General features: G+C 34.5%; 5 protein-coding genes across 8 annotated transcripts; 2 read left to right on the forward strand and 3 right to left on the reverse strand.

The window, feature by feature from the left end:
* The first annotated feature begins 206 nt into the window (after positions 1–206).
* LOC136775253 (uncharacterized) lies at positions 207–7,049 on the forward strand. Its single transcript, XM_066729835.1, has 10 exons — positions 207–544; positions 1,087–1,264; positions 1,334–1,573; positions 1,657–1,896; positions 1,967–2,062; positions 2,148–2,419; positions 2,494–2,592; positions 2,667–2,937; positions 3,018–3,262; positions 3,351–7,049. The coding sequence occupies exons 2-10, from the start codon at positions 1,124–1,126 to the stop codon at positions 3,505–3,507; spliced, it is 1,761 nt and encodes a 586-aa protein (XP_066585932.1). The 5' UTR covers positions 207–544; positions 1,087–1,123; the 3' UTR covers positions 3,508–7,049.
* Pp2A-29B (Protein phosphatase PP2A regulatory subunit A) lies at positions 6,507–10,202 on the reverse strand. Its single transcript, XM_066729833.1, has 5 exons — positions 9,784–10,202; positions 8,430–9,430; positions 7,802–7,996; positions 7,125–7,612; positions 6,507–7,050 (listed from the first exon to the last, which is right to left on the reverse strand). Exons 1-5 carry the CDS (start codon positions 9,865–9,867, stop codon positions 7,046–7,048), a joined length of 1,773 nt encoding a protein of 590 aa, XP_066585930.1. The 5' UTR covers positions 9,868–10,202; the 3' UTR covers positions 6,507–7,045.
* A 111-nt stretch (positions 10,203–10,313) lies between these two features.
* On the reverse strand, positions 10,314–12,563 carry LOC136775254 (STAGA complex 65 subunit gamma-like). Of its 2 annotated transcripts, none has more exons than XM_066729837.1 (8): positions 12,387–12,563; positions 11,892–12,074; positions 11,758–11,821; positions 11,576–11,682; positions 11,296–11,512; positions 10,846–11,021; positions 10,610–10,705; positions 10,314–10,538 (listed from the first exon to the last, which is right to left on the reverse strand). In XM_066729837.1, exons 2-8 carry the CDS (start codon positions 12,068–12,070, stop codon positions 10,430–10,432), a joined length of 948 nt encoding a protein of 315 aa, XP_066585934.1. In that variant the 5' UTR covers positions 12,071–12,074; positions 12,387–12,563; the 3' UTR covers positions 10,314–10,429. The 2 variants fall into 2 exon arrangements, with proteins under 2 accessions (XP_066585934.1, XP_066585933.1); XM_066729836.1 differs by having other exon boundaries at positions 10,610–10,771.
* LOC136775255 (MIT domain-containing protein 1-like) lies at positions 12,308–13,926 on the forward strand. 2 transcript variants are annotated; one of them, XM_066729839.1, is made up of 5 exons: positions 12,308–12,345; positions 12,717–12,877; positions 12,964–13,202; positions 13,283–13,482; positions 13,554–13,926. In XM_066729839.1, exons 2-5 carry the CDS (start codon positions 12,757–12,759, stop codon positions 13,717–13,719), a joined length of 726 nt encoding a protein of 241 aa, XP_066585936.1. In that variant the 5' UTR covers positions 12,308–12,345; positions 12,717–12,756; the 3' UTR covers positions 13,720–13,926. The 2 variants fall into 2 exon arrangements, with proteins under 2 accessions (XP_066585936.1, XP_066585935.1); XM_066729838.1 differs by having other exon boundaries at positions 12,320–12,375; positions 13,554–13,924.
* A 7-nt stretch (positions 13,927–13,933) lies between these two features.
* insc (inscuteable) lies at positions 13,934–18,113 on the reverse strand. 2 transcript variants are annotated; one of them, XM_066729831.1, is made up of 5 exons: positions 17,515–18,113; positions 16,846–17,154; positions 15,742–16,110; positions 15,200–15,419; positions 13,934–15,114 (listed from the first exon to the last, which is right to left on the reverse strand). In XM_066729831.1, exons 1-5 carry the CDS (start codon positions 17,688–17,690, stop codon positions 14,146–14,148), a joined length of 2,043 nt encoding a protein of 680 aa, XP_066585928.1. In that variant the 5' UTR covers positions 17,691–18,113; the 3' UTR covers positions 13,934–14,145. The 2 variants fall into 2 exon arrangements, with proteins under 2 accessions (XP_066585928.1, XP_066585929.1); XM_066729832.1 differs by lacking the exons at positions 16,846–17,154; positions 17,515–18,113 and adding an exon at positions 16,544–16,808.
* Positions 18,114–18,542: the final 429 nt, after the last annotated feature.

Below are 18,542 nucleotides of genomic sequence, written 5' to 3' on the forward strand. Positions count from 1 at the left end.
ATAAAAAAATTTTGATATTAGCGCTTCAGTATCGATACACCTAAATATTGTCACTAGAAATATCGGTATAAAATATCGAAAAATTTCATAAAAATATCGATATTACGATATATCGATACAATATCAGCATCTCTAATACGTATCGCGCGCAACTGCCCTGCATGCTTGACTATCTATTGCTCATAGAAGGCTGATGTAGTTCGTGGCGAACTTATCAATGAAGAGAAAAAATAGAACGTCAATTGTTTAGTGACGAAACGTTTTAGTGGATTTGGTAGGTGACGACCTTTCGTTACCACAGAATCATTTATTATGCGTTATCGATCGATTTAACTTAGTGAAAAGTTTTCTTTGAAAATTTGTGGGACATTTATTAACGCTTGTTTTAATGTTGACATTGTGCAAGTGCCACAGAACGCTGACAGCTGACAAATGTAACAAAGTAATAGCGTTCTTGGATACCCGTAGTAAATTCAGACTGTATCATTGCTACTTTGCAAAAATTTCAATTTTTCTGCAACATCACGTACTAAATAACAATAAGGTACGATTGTTACTTATTTTACCTAAAATTTTATTTCACTTTTTATCTCCACATCGAGACTATTTTGTTTTTTTATTCCTCAACATGGAGTATTATTTCTCATTACCCATTGAAAGATGGTTTCATCCATTACATATTTAAGGAATTCATGGAAATTTTATATTCTTTGTCAGTTATTCCCTTAGAATTTTCTTTTTTAAATGGTTTTATATTATTTTCCAATAATAAAGTTATCATTCACTTGATTTTATCACCTATTATCAGAATTTAAAAGATTCTAGTAACATTTTTTATCATTTTTGTGACCACTGCTTTTAATCAAGTATAGATTTGTAACATTTGGCTGTATGTAAATGTGAGATAGTAGATAATATATTTCAAGTCACACTTGACATTTTTATACCTTGTATACATGTCAGATAAGCTCAAAGAGAATTGTGCTGATTAATTATTAGATTCTTAATTGTGAATTAAAACTGTCACAGAATATTTAAGTGTGTTATTTATAATAAAAACTAATATTTAAATTTTTATTGTTACAGAGAGCTGCTTCTAAGCAGTCTCTTTTATAGAACGATCATGGAACAAGTGATTGCTTTGAGTACACAAAATCCATTATCCTTATTGATAAAATTTGGAATGATGGCTTGGAACAATACTTGTGGTATAGAAAACTGTTCTGGGCATGGAGAATGCCATAATGGAACCTGCTTATGTGAGGTAAAGTATTTAAATTAATGCACAAAGCCATCAAAGATATAATATCATTAACACAATATTTTTATTTAGATTCAATTTGATGGTTCTGAATGCCATGTTCCAAACTTCAGTTATTATGTTGCATTTTCTACAATCTTTTTTATATTGGCATTCGTATGCTTGATTCAACTGGTAATGTGTATAGTTGCCGAATGGCAAAGAATGAAAGCCCCATCTTTTTTAAGAGCTTGCAGAGTTACAACACAGAAACTATTATACTTTGTGGTGTTTCTTGCCACAGCAATAAGAGGAGCTTATTTTACATCACCAGTAAGTTACATCTTTTCTTTCTAACAAATTGATTTTTTGTTAGTATTTTATTAAAAATTATTTTGTTTTATAAATAATTATAGACAGCTTTTAATGAAGGATGGTCAAGAAGCTTATTATCCGCCTATTATCCCCTTCTACTAAGCGGATCATCTTTGATTGTTTGTTTCTGGGCAGAAGTATTTCATTTGCAGGATATTAGATGGGAGAAACCTCAATTTATTTCAACAACCTTTTTAGCTTTTGCAGTCTTTAATTTGATTACATACTCTTTGCTCATAGCTGAATTTGTTACCGCAAGAACTCAGACACATGTAGATCATGTAAGTCTAATTTTATAAAAATTTATATTTAAAATTCTAAACTGGAGACTACTATTAGTTTTTTTTCTAGAGCTATTACACTCACATATTCAATGGATGCTATGCTGTGCTTTTATTCATTGTGGTTATACTTTTTTTGATTTATGGTGTAGAAGTATTCTTCAAGGTATTTGTTCTTATTTTTACCTATATTTTATAATATTTACAAATGTAAATTGAATCAATATTGATTTAATATAATATACTAATAGGTGAGAGGTGGTTTTTTAAACGAGCATCAAGTAGCATCAATAGCCACTAGTAAGCGTACTCCGGATGACCCAAAAGCTGAAGGAGAGGAGCAAGTGACTGCAAAATTATTTGAATCAACACCAAGCACATCTGATGCAGTTCGTTTACAGCAACAAGTTAATACTTCACAGCTACATCAATCTCGATTTGGGCTACTATCTCAAGCATTCATGCTTTTCATTGTCGTAGGGTTTTTATTCAGTGAAACTCTCAGTGAATTCTGGAAAACAAAGTAATAAATATAAATAAATCTAATTTATACAAATTACTATTAATTGCTTTATATTATAATTTGGTTAATTTTAGGGTACCCATATACAGTCGAAACTGGCACGACATTGTTTTTCGTGTTATCGAAGTTGGAGTAGCGCTATGGTTCCCTTGCGTTTTGTGGAATTGCATAAGGTAATTCATTAATAATCATCATAAGTTCATCATTGCTTCTCATAATCCTTGATAAACAAATGTATAACTTACAGTCCAGAGGAGCTATGGATATTAAATCCCAAACGTATATTAAAAAAGATCGATTTGGATCAAACCAAACCTAGCAAAGAGATAGAGTTGCAAGAGAAAAAACGTTTACATGAGCCAGCACATGTTACTGATGGAGTTTCCGTTAGCAGCAAAGATTGCTGGATATGTTATGACAGTGAAAGACAAGATGCTGGCCCATTAATTCAACCGTGTCAATGCAGAGGTGATGTAAGCGCTGTTCATCACGACTGTTTACGTCGGTGGCTAGTTGAGGTGTGTGAGAGTTCTTATTAAGCTCAATTATTAATCTATCAAAGAAATAGAATTTTTAATAAATATCTTTTGTCTGTTAGAGTTCTGTTAACGCGGATAGTCTTACTTGCAAAGTCTGCAACACAAAATATAATGTTGAACACGCAAGTAGATTGGACTGGCAAAATAGTTTGACCCCACGTCATTGTCTTCAAACTATTGCAATTGTGACCACCATGTGCGGTTCTTCTGCAGCCGCATGGATAGTCATTCAGCTCGTTGAAGGACCTATTATTAGAATGCTTGCAGCTGGTACTGCTTTACTAATTATGTATGTCTGTATTAGGTGAGTCTCAATTCTTGCGCTTAAATTCTTAAAGTACCATTACAAAATTGTCGCATAGATCGCATAACTCAATGTTTTTTCTTTATAGGTTCTTGAGTTTGAACACCGTAGTTGCTTATCAACGAGCTAAAATCTCATCGTTGAATATTGTCAATTCTGATAGCTCTGGATCATCCCAAGTTTCTACAATCAGTCACACGGTTTCGGTTGATCTTACTAAATCAGAGATTCCTGCCTCGATGTAATGAAATTGGCTCAGGAGGATATTCACCGTATGTAATCGTCAACATTGGTATGAACGAAATATCGATAACAATATTTAACCGCAGAAGAATATTAAAAGAGCTGTATATACTATAAAATAAATCGAAATCGCGACATGGTTCTCCAAAAATACTATCATGAATTTCGATTCTTACTTCTGAAGTAAAAGAAAGAAAACATTCGTTCAAGCCTCGTGTATCTCGATTAAAACAATTTGCCAAATTTCTTATTAGCTATCCCTAATTTGTTTTAACAAATTGTCATTATAGATTTATTAAGCCCGTACTATATTCTTATATTCATTAGAATCCTAACATATAATAAGTATTACGTCATACGTAATATTGCGTATCTGTCTACATCATATGGTTGATTAGTGCATAAGTGTTGAATCATATACGTAGCTTCTAGAGCGCATATCATTAAATATCCCACATTAGTGTACAACGATATATATATATATATATAGATTATCAAAAAACACGTAAGTATATATTATATACTACAAATCATCTTATGTAAACTAAATCCGGCGATTTTTGTTTATTGAAAGACTTGTAAATCGCTTAAGATTTTTGCGATTATATTGAGCTGTGCTCTTTGTGGCTTTCACAAATAATTCTGACTCTTCAAAGAATGACTAACCCATCATAATATACAGGATATATGTCAAAGCTTCGGACCAATTGATTTTCTTGAAAACTAAAGATTTAAGAAAAATCTATTATGATGATATTGGTTTTGTTTTAGATGAAGTGTTGAAGAGCACGTGAAGATGATCTTGAATTTTTTCTAGTGGAAATTCCCATTGCTTTACTACTTATTCTTGCAGCTTATCTTAAGATCTTTTAAAAACTCTATTTTAATGTCCCATTTAATGCAAGTGTTTACGAGGTATTTAGATTTGAAATTAGACGAACAAATACGTGTATGCTGCGAGGTGGTCATGCACACCTCGTCATGCAGACCAACACATGAACACTTTCAAATCCAAATATCTTGTAAACACCTGGATTAAACGGCACATCAATAACGTATTTCGTAAAGCTCTCGAGATAAGCTATAAGAATGTACAGTTAATAATTAAATACTAATTTTAAAAAGCCAAGGTAACCTTCAAGAACTTTGTAACATTCCATTGTAGCTCAATTCAATATCACTGTCTGATATATTTATAAAAGTACAAAAAAATATTTCTCTGATAGACATTTTCTAAAATGCATAGTTTTCAAGAAAAACAGCAGATTTGAAACTTTATCATAATCTGTATAAGGTTGAATTTTATGATTTTTCTCCAAGTTAATTAACGCAATGCTTAATGTAGACAATTTCCATATCAAGACCGCTCTTAATCTCATTGTATTACTGCTTAATAATTGAAGTATATGAAGCAACAGCAGGATAATGACGTTAGTACTTGTAATTAACAAACGTAGTAAATGTCCAAACAAGCTGTTCCAGATCACCGATATCGCAGAAGGGGATAAATAGAAAGTTTCAGATAAGCTGTAGAACTCTCAGAATTGCATTTAATGGCGCCATAAGTTTGACCTTGAGCTGTATTGTTATGTTTACCCATTATAGAAATAGAATTCTATTTTTTTTTGTTATATAATATTGTAGTGTACTTGGAAAGCTTCCCAAAATACTATATCAATATATTATTCCATATACTCGTTCACCAGATATTTTAATTTGAAATTATAAGTAGGGGAGCAACCATACATGTGTAATTGTAGCGGTCGTTCACGCTATTTTAACCAAGTACATTTGTATGCAATTGCAAATCGAAGTATCTAATGAACGATAGAAATAAATAACAAATTATCTTAGTATTTAGGAAGTTCTCAAAGTAAACTAGAAGAATATGCAATAAAAATAGAAGGTTGCATTTTAAAAGTGGATATGGCCTTAACAATGCATTTCAAGGTCATACTTATGGTGCTCTTACATGAAATTCTAAATTTCCTACAATTTTTATTTAGAATTTATTTTTATTTCGTTTTGTTTCTGAGATATATAGGTGATATAGGTGGTTTGGGACACTTTGAATAATTTAAGCAAGTGCGTGCATAGATTGAGTTTTGTTGCATATGGAGAAAATCCATCTACATTTTAAACAGACAAGAATATGATTTGGTATAATTTTTCCATATATCTAATACGCAATTCTTGAGTGCGAAATTTGTCCTGCTGAATATACAATCAGCAAGTAGTATTAGTGTGTAAATAATAAAATAGTTATAGATTGCTTTTTTGCGATTTATTAGGGATCTATCTGACGTTTGATGTTAAATATCAAATTCTATGATATGGTAGAACCAATAACGATCTCTTAAGAGTATCGATAGTGTTACTTTTTTTCTTTTATAATGGTCATTATATCCCTTACTCTGTCGAACAATTAATGGAACATAACAGACTATATCAATTATCTAAAAATATATATGCATATACATGTGTAATATTGATATTTGCAACTATAAAGCTTAATTTTGTGAAAATGTCTTTTCCGTCTGGCCAAACTGTTATCTTTTATTCGTAAAGAAAAAGTTAATTAATATATTCTTTATTGTTTATCTACCCAGATTACAACAATAATTTAAACTCCTCAAACTAAATGTTTTAGCAAATCTATTTATCACTTAAAGATATTTCACAAAAAATAAAATAGGAACAGAATGTTGCAAATAATAAGATAATTATATACTTATAGGCTAGATTTCTCAAGTATAAACAATTTAGCAATGCTATTCTTGTTTAGAAAAATGTATAGAACAAATTCTTTTTTTTTTCATTTACTATAATACTTCAGTTTTTGTTGAAATCTCAGTGATAATACTATAATTTGCGTCATATGCACATGATAATACAGATAATATCAAAGTTAATGAATCAAAGTTTTTTTTAGAGGGCATATATTAAAAGAGATAAAAAATGTATTACTTTATCCTGCGGAACAAACTTAAAAGAACGAAAATAATTTGTTATAATTTTCTGTATTACCGCCCTACAAATTTCAGCGTGAAATGTAAATATACATTGCATTACTATACTTTTAAATGCGTACGTGTACACACATATGTTATTAATGGAAAATAGTAATAAGCTGTGATAATATGTAATGTATATCTTAAAAAATTGATTACAAAATAAAATATTTAAAAGTGAAAATATCGTTGATCGTTATAGTAAGAAGTTTGGTCTGAAGATATTTTTCTTTATTATTATTATATTATTCTTTATGATAATCATTTAAGTATGAGATATACAAGTTACCAATTAAATTGAATATTCAATAATTAGTATAATTATAGATATACAAATACAACAGAACTTAAAATACCGTCTGTATTTACTGCTAATTTGTAATTTATAACTTTTGTCATTGGATTTTCAGTTTTAGCATCGTGCATTAATATTATCTGCTGTCTGGTGTATTTGAAAGTAATGCGTCAGGGACTTCTTCCCAATCCTGGTTGTTTATTTCTGGCGGTAAATAAATGCTTTAAATTATACTCAGCCTGTGAATGATAAAAACAATTATTAATAACTCCTCAACAACATTTGCATTCCTTAAAATAAGTGAAAATTTAACCTGCAATACTAGCTATTGCTTCTGAAGCAAAATATTTCACATCTACATCTCCATCTGTATTAAGTTTATCAAGAACAGGCTTCACTTGCATCTGGACTGCAGAAGGTTCTAGGTAAGGTCCGATTCTCTGCAATGTTTTTGCCACATTAAATCTGACATTGGCTACATTATCAGTGGCCATATCCAAAACTGTTTGAAGCATTAATTTTGTGGTTATTTCTGGACCACAAACTTCAGCCAAGACATTAATACAGAATAAACATGTCATTCTGTGCAAATAATTCTGATCCCTAGACATAGCAATAACTTTTGGAATTACGGTGTTTTGCGCCCATTCAGGACCAAATTTTTCTACCAATTTTTTCAAGTTCAAAGTAGCTGCTTCTCTAATGGCATAAACATGATCCACCAACCATGTCATGCATAACGAATTTAATTTTTCATCAAAAAACTCTACCCCGAGTTGTCCAGCCAACAATGGCATATACCTACAAAAAATTAATATATTTTGTAATAAATGGAGAAATATAGAGATTCTGTTCATATAATGATTTATAAAGCATGAGCGCAGCTATTTTCTGTACGAGTAATAAATGATATTGTTTTCAGTAGAATGCAAAAAACAATTCTTATTAAATAATAAATTAAAACAAAGTGCTTTGATTTATAAAACTCACTCGATAATAGCCAATCGTACTCTCCACTTTGTGTCCTCAGCTAATTCTACAATAGCTGGTAATAAAGATTGAGATAACTGTTGAATACCAATGACTTCATTGACGCACTCTAAGTTGCTAATAATGTTTAATCGTACTTCTGGGCACTCATCCCTGAGTTGTGACAAAAAGAGTGGCAACAAATGCTCAATAGTGCTATAAAAATAAAAAGTTGCTTCAAATATAGAATAGGCCATTTTAATCTATCCAAGAGAATATCCCAAAATCAAAAGATTCAATGAAAACATTTTCAGCAAAAATTTATAGCTTAAATGGAAGCATAATTTGCTAATATTAAATTGATTTTAATTGATCAATTATATCACAATGATACATTCGAATAATGATTGAAAAAGCTCTGTAAGTCTGCTAGAAGAATATAAAGTAAAAAATGAAGGGTGTTTTGAAATAGATTTACATGACCTCCAATTGACAGATGTAAACTCTAATATATCAAAATTATATTCCTCTCTAAAACAAAATTTTTGTTTAAAACACTTCTTACTGCATCACTATATTTTGAGATATTTGCATGGATGAATTTAAACGGTTCACCTCTGGTACTCAATATAATTAATATTTCACGTACTTGTGTTTGCCTAAGATTGGACTGAGACCCATTATAACGCTTGCCAAAGCTGATTTTACGTGTTGATTAGGATCAGCTACAAGCTCCTTTACTATTGGCAAAATATTGTTCATAATGATATTCTCTTGGCTAAATTGATCAAGATTTTGACAAAAATCACGGACTTTGTCAGCAGCAGCTGCTCTTACTTCAGCTTCTATATCTTTTAGTAGAATTTGAAATGCTGGCACCAAATCTGTTTTTGTAATTTCTGGACCAACCGCTTTCTGAAGGTCGGTAAATTTATCTGCTACCATATAGCGCACCCTCCATGACTGATCGCCTGCGCATTGGCGAAGAGTAGGCATTACAAGCTGTTCAACATCTTCCTGCTGCAGCAAAGCTGCAATACTGACACATGCTTCGACAGCCAATAAGCGTACTGAATCTTGTTCGTCTTGAGCAAGTATAACAAACATTGGGATTAAATCTGACTTTAAATATTCAATCTCTACTACATTTGCGAACTCTCCTAGTTTTGAAGCAGCGGATCTACGAGCCATAGGAGTGTCATCTTGGCACAAATTACGAAAATGATTTCGCAATTCAGCTTTAATAGTAGGACTGACACGTGGATAGCAGACACTGAAAAGTCCACAGGCTGATGTTCTCGATGTGAACCAATCACCAGATGTTAAACGTACGACCAATGGAACAAAATGTTCTTCTAGATCTGCAGGGCTATGCTGTGCAGCAATTATCCTTAATGATTCAACTGCCTTATCTCGTACCACAGTTTCTTCAACTGTAGCTAATGATTCTAAAGGTGGCAGTAAACAATGTACATATTCTGGGCCTCCAACCAGAGGTGTAAACTGTCCAAGCTGCTCAGCCAGAGCAAGCAAAACTTCATCCTCATCGTAAATAGTTTCTGTCAAAAATGGAATCAATTCGCTACGCGTTCTCTCGATACCAAGTGCGAGAGCGATTGTGGAAAGTTTCTTAATTGAATTAAGCCGCAACTGCAACAATGATAAGTTCATACAATCAGATATAAGTACAAGTACTAGAACACTTCAAAAAATAACAATAACAAGAGGTCTCTTTTGTAAATAAACCGTTTTGAAAGAGATAAATACATGTCAATCATTGATTGTAGTTCATTTCTTTCAATAAATATCATTGATTCTGTACGAAAATCAACTTGTATACTGTCAGAAAACATATAAACAAGCAAAAAAGTTTCTAAAAAATATACAGATTCTCTTGTGGATACGGTCCGACGATCAGTTTATATCCATTTCCGTTTCAATGTTTCGTTTATACCGGTTAATTCAATATAAAGGAGCGACATTTGTCTTCTCAGTAAACTCACCTGTACGTCCTCATTTTTCAGTTCGTCAATGAGAACAGCAATCGGATAAAGACTTTCGTCCGTCGTGGAGTCGCTTGCTGCCATTTTGCTGCCGACCACACTAAAAATTTTGACTGATAAATTTTCGCCGGATCGACTGCTCTCCACAAAATTTAACTGTACCAATACGTTATTTCTTGAAAAACGTTCGCTTTTGTATAAAAAGATGCAATCTGACCCACGTAGATTACTGCATAATTATAGAAAATTGCTAATTAATAGCCGAGCCGAGAATTTTATGCTGTGACTGTGACTCCATGAATCACTGACAATTCTAGATAATGGAACTGTCAACAGATGGCGTTTATTGCATTTTTAAAAGAATGCGGGAAACCGTGCCAGTGCCAAACTTGAATGATCACCAGCATTTCCGTGTACGTCCGTATATGTATCTATTTTCACTATATACATCTTCACTCTACTTTTATTTCTAACTTCAGATATTAAAATTTATTCGGCAAAGTGCGTTGAAAAAAAAAGACAACAAAAAATACTCTTCATACGTTCATAATTAAATAACGAAAGTTATAAAAAAAATTATTTACTAAATACAATAACTTCGATTCGCAGTTGAAATTTGGGATAATCATAAAAGCTTAGGGAGAGATCATTCCTTTATTAATTTTCTTTTTTTTTCTGGAGGTATTTCAGCACGTTGTACTATGCCTGGGGAATCACTGGCGCCTACATCTTCCTCTCCTTCTAGACTGTGTAATCTACGAGTAAACAAATTACATATATTTTATCAAGGAATTCCTTTTTCTTTTGTAATAATTACTGCACTTACTGATCTTGTTCAAGACTGTGTAGCATTTGAAAACCAGCATCAAGACTTGGAGTAAACCCCATTTCTGGATCAAGCAATTGAAGCGTAGGAACTTCCCTGTATACATTACCGAATTCATCTAATTCTTCAAATTGTAATTTAACTCCATCATCCAAATTTATTCTTAAGAAAGACATACCTATTATTTATGTCTGATATTTTTGTATCAAATTTGAATGGTTTTCCCTTTTACTTACTTTGTACTGCAAGCATTGAATTCAAGCTGTTTCTGCTTCTGCTTCTGTTTCTTTGCTAATTGAATAACTTTTTTCTTCATGTTTTCCTCAAACCTTATTACGTAATCTTGATAATAATCATGTAAAGAAACTATTCCCCCTACACCTGCTTCTAGTAAAACTCTTTCCATAGCATCCTGAAGAAAACCAAAATTATGATTTAACCCCTTATCCGAATTTATCATACAAATTTAAAATTGTTTTTCTAACAGTAGGATCTAGGTTTCATGTTCGTTTAATTTAGTAAAATTCACTCTTCGTATTAAGTACTATTCATTTTTAATTAATCTTGCTCAGTTTAATAATACTAAATTAAGCAAAATATGATAATACTGAGTGCTATAGTTAAGTAACACAAAATCTCCTATGTCCCACCATTAGCGAAAAACTGTAGATATAAGGACATCATACAGGAAATCCATGCTCTGCCTGTTCAGAAGCAACTTTTAATAAAAGCGTAATTCGTCGCAGGAAATGATCAGCAACATCCGTTAACATGTTTATCCCAACGTTTGATGCAGTCTCAAACCCAATATGGGCTAACAATACAATTACAGCATGCTTAAGTATATTATGCGCCGTTTCTGGTGTCAGGTGATATTTGGTAGATGGATCTCTTACCATTACTCTAAAAAAACTTTATAATTATTTTCTATTCCAGGGAATTCAAAATAAATATGTATTCACACACTTCTTTCTGGGTTCTATGAAGTTAAAAGGATTCAATACTTCAGGTTTCTTACTCTGCGATTCTTCTAGATTAATTTCAGAATTATTACAATGTATTGTTCCACTTTCCTATTAATCAGAATTAAAATATACACAGCTTTTCAATAAAAGATTAACGTGACATTAACCAATTTAAATTTTTACCAGCATTCTCCTTTGATGATGAAGGTTTATTGTGTTTAAAACATGTATATTTCCCATAGGCAATCTAAAATGACATTTAAAATTAAACAATTTGAAACATGACATCGCTATATTAAAATCTGTATTAATCTTACTGAACATAATCAAAGTGCTTATCTATTGGAAATTCACTGTCTTTTTTATTAGTGTCATCCATAACCTGACGCCAGATATTTTCTATAATATCTGGAGTGATTACTTCCTGTTTCAGAGTTTCTCTAACTGGAAGCTCACCCCATAACGAACTTGTTCCAGATCCTTTGCTTGACTTCATTATACTATCAAAAAATAATAAAAATTAACGAAATATATCACACACATAGTGACAATCATAATACTATTTTTAATATAATCCAGCAAATATTTTTATCATATACGATAAATTAGGAATTTTCGTATATAATAAATTAGATTATAATCTTAAATTACGAGAATGCATTATTTTTAATAAATTGAAATGGCCGCGCGCACGCCATGAAAATTACGCGCCATGCGAGTTATTTAGGTTCGGAAGGAAGTTGAAAGAAAACATATCTAACTACATAAAAAGTAAGGTGTGCCAATAACAGAAGATTTAAGGTTTGACTCACCTTTCGTATAAACTCTACATAACGTTAATCTTAGAATGTTTTCCTTGCAAAAATAGTAAGAATTCTTTTTTTTACGCATAACAGAAATAGAGATTTATTGGAGTAGTAATTATTGATAGGTTAGAGTTTCAGTTCCATCTTCAGCAAACTTGACTGTTAGAAACACAAAATACAGCAAATCAGAATAGGTACCGTGTGATATTAGCCGCGAATTTCAATATATCGATAATGTTCGATATATGTACGATCGGAACCCATATCATCCTATTATTTTGAAAAATTGAATTTTTCGCGCATTTATTTTGAAACTTAAAAGCTTATGGTTTTTAGCGTAATATTGGATAATACCTATTGCCTATCAATCGAAGAGATGGAAAATGCGGCAGCTTCTATTTTAAAACGAGCTGTAGAGATGGACAATAAGAAGCAATATACGATGGCTCTGGTACTTTATCAGGAAGGCGTACAAATTCTTATTAACTCGATTAAAGGTATGCAATTTTTTTTACTTGTTAAATAATAACCAATTAAAATATTGAAGTAATCTACTAATATATTAATTGTTCGCTGTGTGTAGAGACAAAGGACGAAAGTAAACAAAAACATTTTGCTGCTCGAGCAAAAGAATATTTGGAAAGAGCTGAGAAAGTCAAGGAACTAATTAGACAAAGAAAGGAAGCCGGTGATTATAGGGAATTAATTAAAATAGAAAATAATGCAATCGGATATGGTTACACGACGGTTTTCGGTAGATTTTTAGATGCTTCTGTAACTAGCATTCATATAGAAGATCCCTATATAAGACTGTTTCATCAGGTATCTTAGTTAATTTTAAAAAAACTGTACAGTTTCATTGTTTCATATAATATTAAAACCTGATTTCATTTTTTTCATAGTGTCAAAATTTGGTAAGATTTTGCGAATTGGCTGTTCAAAAGTGTCAGTCTTTATCGAAAGTGTCTTTGATTACATCTCGTGACACGGATGATAAGGCAGGTCAATTGTCCAGACTAGGGGAATTGCAAAAGAGCTTTCAGACCAGATTAGTAACTTTTAATTTTTCGTTTTCCGAGACTCTCCACGACAGACAAATCAAGTAAGTTTAAAATGTTATGTATTTTACAATAAAAACGTTAATAAATTATATATTATATTATACTAATTTAGGCTCAGTAATGGCTGGATAATAAAAATAGGACGAGGCTTGGACTATTTCAAAGCTCCAGAAGGGAAATTTATTTTGGGATCGATCGATCTTGAATTGAGACCTTGCCATGAAACCACAGTAGATATTTTTCATGAAAATCAACTAATTAAGAATAATGAAAAATAGCATAAAAACGTGATTCATGACAGTTTGTTTAATACTATAAGATGTAATTAATACCAGTCTGGAAACTTATAATTACCAGTTTTATTCGTATAGATTGTAAATAATGTTATTTTAATAGTATATCTATAAGAAAATGATACTTAAATCATTTAATTTGCTAAAATATGGATGATTGGTGTATTACCTTTTAAAAATAATTGATAAGGTGTATTGATTAAAATAAAAGGATAAAAATCTTTTATTAAAAAATAGGATAAAATACAATATTAAATATAATGTTAGATTTTATAATAGACATGATTTGTACAAATATCTAGCAGTTTATATTAATTGTTTTATTTACAAATGAATTTATTATGTATGTACAAATGAAGATAGAAAATTTTCATACGTTTTTTTTAATAAATTGGGCGCGGATAACTAATTTCAACTGAGAGGACTGTAATCGGAAGCTTTGGCAGAATCGATATGTTTGGAAGCCTTTTTGCAAGCTCTCCTGAGTGATTTGGTATATTTGAGTAATCCAGCAGCATCTGTTTGCTCAGCAAGTTCACTACCAGTGTCGTAATAAGTAGGAAGACAATCGGCACCGCCAACGGCAACAACTTGCTTGGCAATTTCTGGATCAACGCACATTCTCGTGAGGGCAGCGGCCGCAGTTGCTTCAAGTCTTTTGTAAGCATCTTCGACACCAGGTGGTCTCATTCTCAAGAAGCAAACAAGAGCGACAGAAGCTTTCGCTCGAGCTAGATGAGGTCGAGCCTCGGGAAACTTTGCAAGTTCTCCTACCAAGGAAGCAACTTGCTCCATCACCCAGACATTACTACCACTGGTTTTCTTAACGCTCCTCAATAACCTTCTAACAGTATCGTTCTCCAAAATGGCGGAAGCGAATCTTCTGGACTTAGAGATTTGGTTCAAAGCAGCGGCTGTCAAGAGCAGAGTTTGTCCACACTCCGTGCTTTCTCCAAGGTCAGTTATGGAGGGTACCAAACTGTCCGCAAAAGACTCCAAATATGGAAGGCCCTGAGCGTTGGTCCAGGGTGCCGTGATCTGCACTACCAAAGAGGTAGCTTCCATTCTCTCTTTCTCCGGGGAGGATCTCGTGGCCAGGAGATCGCTGAGGATTTCCGCTCCACCGTCCTTCACGAATCTCTCGATGGCCAACGCGGAGCAACAGACGCTGGCCAAAGCTCGAAGCGCAGCCGCGCGAAATTCACTGGACAATCTATTAGCCGACATGAGGGATGTTAACAGGGCCCGAATACCAGAACACCTGGCTATACTGTCTGCAGCGCGAGTTCCTGCCAATCCCAGAGCAGTCAAGGCCGCCAAGGATCCCCTCACCGTACTTGAATCTTCCGTCGAAGCGTCCTCCAAAGCACGAACGATCCTCTGCACACAGATTTCAAGATAAAAAAAGACAAAATCACCAAATATAAAAAAAAACATTGTAAAAGGATGAAAAGAAGATACGAACCTCCACATAAAAGTCGAGTCGAGTCTCGATGACATCGTCCACGTTGTTTTTCAAACTCTGCAGTTGTTTCATGATCGTCTTGTGACTTCCTAGTTGAATCCTGCGTGGCGGTGGTGCACCTAGTTCCTTCAGCAAGGAAAAAGCATCTTCCTCGATGGAACGCAGGAGATCCTTCTGGGATCTACAGGCTTCTTCTTGTCGAGTCTCCGTAGATATTTTCCTGCGCGTGGAAAACATGAAAATAAAATTGAACTTCATCTTGCTTCAAAGAAATATCAGTGTGATATCTCAGGCTTGCGTGAACCGATTTTGATGTTTCTAGCCTCGTTTTAAAGCTTTATAAAAATGTTCTCACATAAAATTAACATCAAATCAAGATATTTCAAATTCATAAAGATAAAATAATTCAACAAAATTTTTAAGGTTAAGGTTTACAATCTTGCTGTATAGAGAAGGCAGTGCCTCAACGGTGTATATATGTACTCGCCGTCGTGACATCGTATCTTTTGATTCAGTACGTGCAGGATGAATTTTAAATTTACCAAACGATACGTTTGTAGCGCTGCTCGAACTCATCAGCTTTCAGGAGAAGTTTGCTGGCAGCTGCAGTGGCGATACTCGAGAGGTTACAAGTATCTCCAGTTGCTGCTGCAGCTTCTCTCTCAGCATCCGATTTTCTTCTTGATGGCAAACTCTTGCTCTGCAGGGTTATGCAACATTCGCTCTCGGTTCTTTCGACGAGCTCGCATAGCCAGGCTCTGGTAGCCGAGGTTTTCCCACGGAAGTCCAGCTGAATCGAATTGCTCGACGATGACTCCGACCTCAATGACCTTGGCTCTTCTTCCGGATCCTCCGGTGGTTCCGTCGCGTACAAAAAATCCCCGAGGCACTCGATGCACTCGCTTCCAGCTCTACAAATAATAATTTCCCATATAATGGCTATAATTAAATTCAGAGAGATACGAATCTCGTGACTAATCTAGCAGTTGCCTCTGACTAATACATAAAACTCGTTTTTAGCTCTCGTCTACTCTTCTGTCTTACGTATTCCTCCGGCAACACGTTGAATCGCATTGAATCACGTGTGCCTTTCGGTGACACGCGTGACGCGCACACCTTTATATCCCAACGCAATTTTATAAGAAATTTTACAAGGCACCCGCAGCTCCTAAATGCTAAGCACGCACACTCATCGACATATACTGCGCGTATATGATTTTTTTAGTTTTATTCGTCGCGCGCGTAGCTTACTAATGGACTCGCAATTGAATTTAAGAAATAATACACACACAACTATATATATATATTAATATATATACGCATGACGAATTCATGGCAGCTTACATTAGCCAGGAGGAAGTATAGTAACGCACATTCCTGAAGAGCGACTCACAACACAGCTGCAATGCCAACAATTGACGACGACTCATTCGTGATACATATTATACTACACAATGTACGTATACCATACGCAGGCACTGGCGTTATCGTGGCCCATTTTCTACCAACAAAATGAAACGAGACACTCATCGCTCCCGTCCCTACTCGCATTAATGTATATATATATATTAAAGCGTAAATTATCGCGGAAGGTGACTCGCTGCTATGGAATTTTCTGGCAGCCCAGTGCAGCAGCAGCGGTTTACCTTCTCGACTCTTGCAAGGGTGACGATGGTGATGACGTTGAAGTGGTATTTTTCTTGTGAAAAAATAAAGTCCTGGGATCCTTGGGCGTCGAGGTGTGAGAGGGTTTCGGAATCGCGCGTTCCGGCACCCTGCACCTCCTGCGACGCCTCCTTCGCGGCGTCTCGTTCTCGTAAGCTTCAGCTTCCGGATCGGAGGAATCCGAGAATCCTGAATCTTGACTCCTGATGTCCTGACTAACGGGACTACAAGAATTATCTGCTCTCGAAATTTTCTCTTCCTTCTCTTCACTCTTCTCTATATCTTGTCTCCTGGATAAAGAAGATCATGCTTTATTATATAGTTAATAATATTTATAACAGAGTGCTACACTTAAAATTCCTTAAAATTTGCATATAAGAAAGTGTTTGTATTTATAAATTATAAATTTTATCAAATTTTTGCACAGTACCTCTCTGATTGCGACCAATAGAAAGCTTCGAATTGGGGGAAATCCCTTTGCAAATATTTAATATCTATTATAGTTAAAGAGATACACTCATCTCTCTTCTTGCATATATATAGTATATATATACTCTAGGGCGTTTTAAGTGAGGACCTTGAATGTGTATATACAGCTCAGCGAAAAACTCTTATTGTTCTATTTTTTATATGTAATTATAATTATATACCCATCGACGAATATAGCAGTTATATTCCTATGGTCGTCATCCTCGCAGGAATTGGAGGATATTTCTTGCTGTAGGACTTGCGGTTCCCAATCGGGACTCATCGACGAAGCGGCCTTATCCTGGACAGCCATTTGCTTCCAGAACACTTTACTTTGATATCTCTTGAATGTACTCATGCTTCCCGAAGATTGGACGATGGTAAACTGTCGAGTACCGTCGGTCACTAGTCGAGAGACCAGACCAGCAGACAAGTATACTGATTAACACAGCTGGTGGTTCCTCCGATTCGCGGAGCGTGACGGTGACGACCCTCCAGTAGGGCGCGTGCCACGGAAGAACCTTATGGCATCCTTCCCAACCCCCATGGAGAGATATTATTACATAAAAAATGACTTTAAAAAGATTGGCAATTTTTTCACTAACAATAAAATAATTAATGAAAGTAATAAACAGGAGAAGAGGAGACACCGGTATTCGCAGAGAACCGAGCGCGCTCAAGCTTGTCGAACGACTGAGCAAACCAAACTAAGCTTGTCGAGCTAAGTGCCGACTGTCGACGCGACTGTGCTTGTCTGATGCTGGCTTAATTTCGGCACAACTCGATGAGTCGACCGACTTCTTTGGCTCGCGCGAGCCACCACGAGTCGATCGCCTCCCCATGGCAAAAGGCAAATCCTATATGAGAATGGGGCCCCTCCCCTTTCAGGCCCATAACGGATACAGGACCCCTCTTCTCCTATACATCTACCCCTAACCTATAAGCTACTGTGGCATGTGCCATCCAACCGTCAAAGCATCGAGTCTCCTTCACGCTCCTCCCCCCTCCACTAGTCAACACACATCAATTTCATTTTCATGTGTCATCATAACCTGCAACGCTCGCACCAATTGCAGTTTGGAGTTCATCGATTAAAGCATATTGGCAATCTTTCTTCTTGCCTTTGCCTCATTTTTGCCAGACTCATTTATGCGTATGTGTGACGCATCGTGAAATCACGCCAGTGTGGACTATTCGAAAGCCAGGTGCG

Source organism: Prorops nasuta, unplaced genomic scaffold (assembly GCF_024137725.1).
Source record: "Prorops nasuta isolate Cenicafe-Biocafe unplaced genomic scaffold, Cenicafe_Pnas_1.2 PNAS00007, whole genome shotgun sequence".
In the NCBI taxonomy this organism is placed as follows: domain Eukaryota; kingdom Metazoa; phylum Arthropoda; class Insecta; order Hymenoptera; family Bethylidae; genus Prorops; species Prorops nasuta.

What these genes read in the sequence shown, in the direction of transcription:
- Pp2A-29B (XM_066729833.1), bottom strand. Translation starts at nt 9,867, where the DNA reads ATGGCAGCAAGCGACTCCACGACGGACGAAAGTCTTTATCCGATTGCT. An exon ending in CCAATCTTAGGCAAACACAA is followed by an intron (nt 7,997 to 8,429) that starts GTACGTGAAATA and finishes TTATTTTTATAG; the next exon opens with CACTATTGAGCATTTGTTGC. An exon ending in GTACGATTGGCTATTATCGA is followed by an intron (nt 7,613 to 7,801) that starts GTGAGTTTTATA and finishes AATTTTTTGTAG; the next exon opens with GTATATGCCATTGTTGGCTG.
- LOC136775253 (XM_066729835.1), top strand. Translation starts at nt 1,124, where the DNA reads ATGGAACAAGTGATTGCTTTGAGTACACAAAATCCATTATCCTTATTG. An exon ending in CTCAGACACATGTAGATCAT is followed by an intron (nt 1,897 to 1,966) that starts GTAAGTCTAATT and finishes TTTTTTTTCTAG; the next exon opens with AGCTATTACACTCACATATT. An exon ending in TACGTCGGTGGCTAGTTGAG is followed by an intron (nt 2,938 to 3,017) that starts GTGTGTGAGAGT and finishes TTTGTCTGTTAG; the next exon opens with AGTTCTGTTAACGCGGATAG.
- insc (XM_066729831.1), bottom strand. Translation starts at nt 17,690, where the DNA reads ATGAGTACATTCAAGAGATATCAAAGTAAAGTGTTCTGGAAGCAAATG. An exon ending in CGCTACAAACGTATCGTTTG is followed by an intron (nt 15,420 to 15,741) that starts GTAAATTTAAAA and finishes TTCCACGCGCAG; the next exon opens with GAAAATATCTACGGAGACTC. An exon ending in GACTCGACTTTTATGTGGAG is followed by an intron (nt 15,115 to 15,199) that starts GTTCGTATCTTC and finishes ATCTGTGTGCAG; the next exon opens with AGGATCGTTCGTGCTTTGGA.
- LOC136775255 (XM_066729839.1), top strand. Translation starts at nt 12,757, where the DNA reads ATGGAAAATGCGGCAGCTTCTATTTTAAAACGAGCTGTAGAGATGGAC. An exon ending in TCTTATTAACTCGATTAAAG is followed by an intron (nt 12,878 to 12,963) that starts GTATGCAATTTT and finishes CGCTGTGTGTAG; the next exon opens with AGACAAAGGACGAAAGTAAA. An exon ending in ATATAAGACTGTTTCATCAG is followed by an intron (nt 13,203 to 13,282) that starts GTATCTTAGTTA and finishes TTTTTTTCATAG; the next exon opens with TGTCAAAATTTGGTAAGATT.
- LOC136775254 (XM_066729836.1), bottom strand. Translation starts at nt 12,070, where the DNA reads ATGAAGTCAAGCAAAGGATCTGGAACAAGTTCGTTATGGGGTGAGCTT. An exon ending in AAGCACTTTGATTATGTTCA is followed by an intron (nt 11,822 to 11,891) that starts GTAAGATTAATA and finishes ATGTCATTTTAG; the next exon opens with ATTGCCTATGGGAAATATAC. An exon ending in CACAGTCTTGAACAAGATCA is followed by an intron (nt 10,539 to 10,609) that starts GTAAGTGCAGTA and finishes GTTTACTCGTAG; the next exon opens with ATTACACAGTCTAGAAGGAG.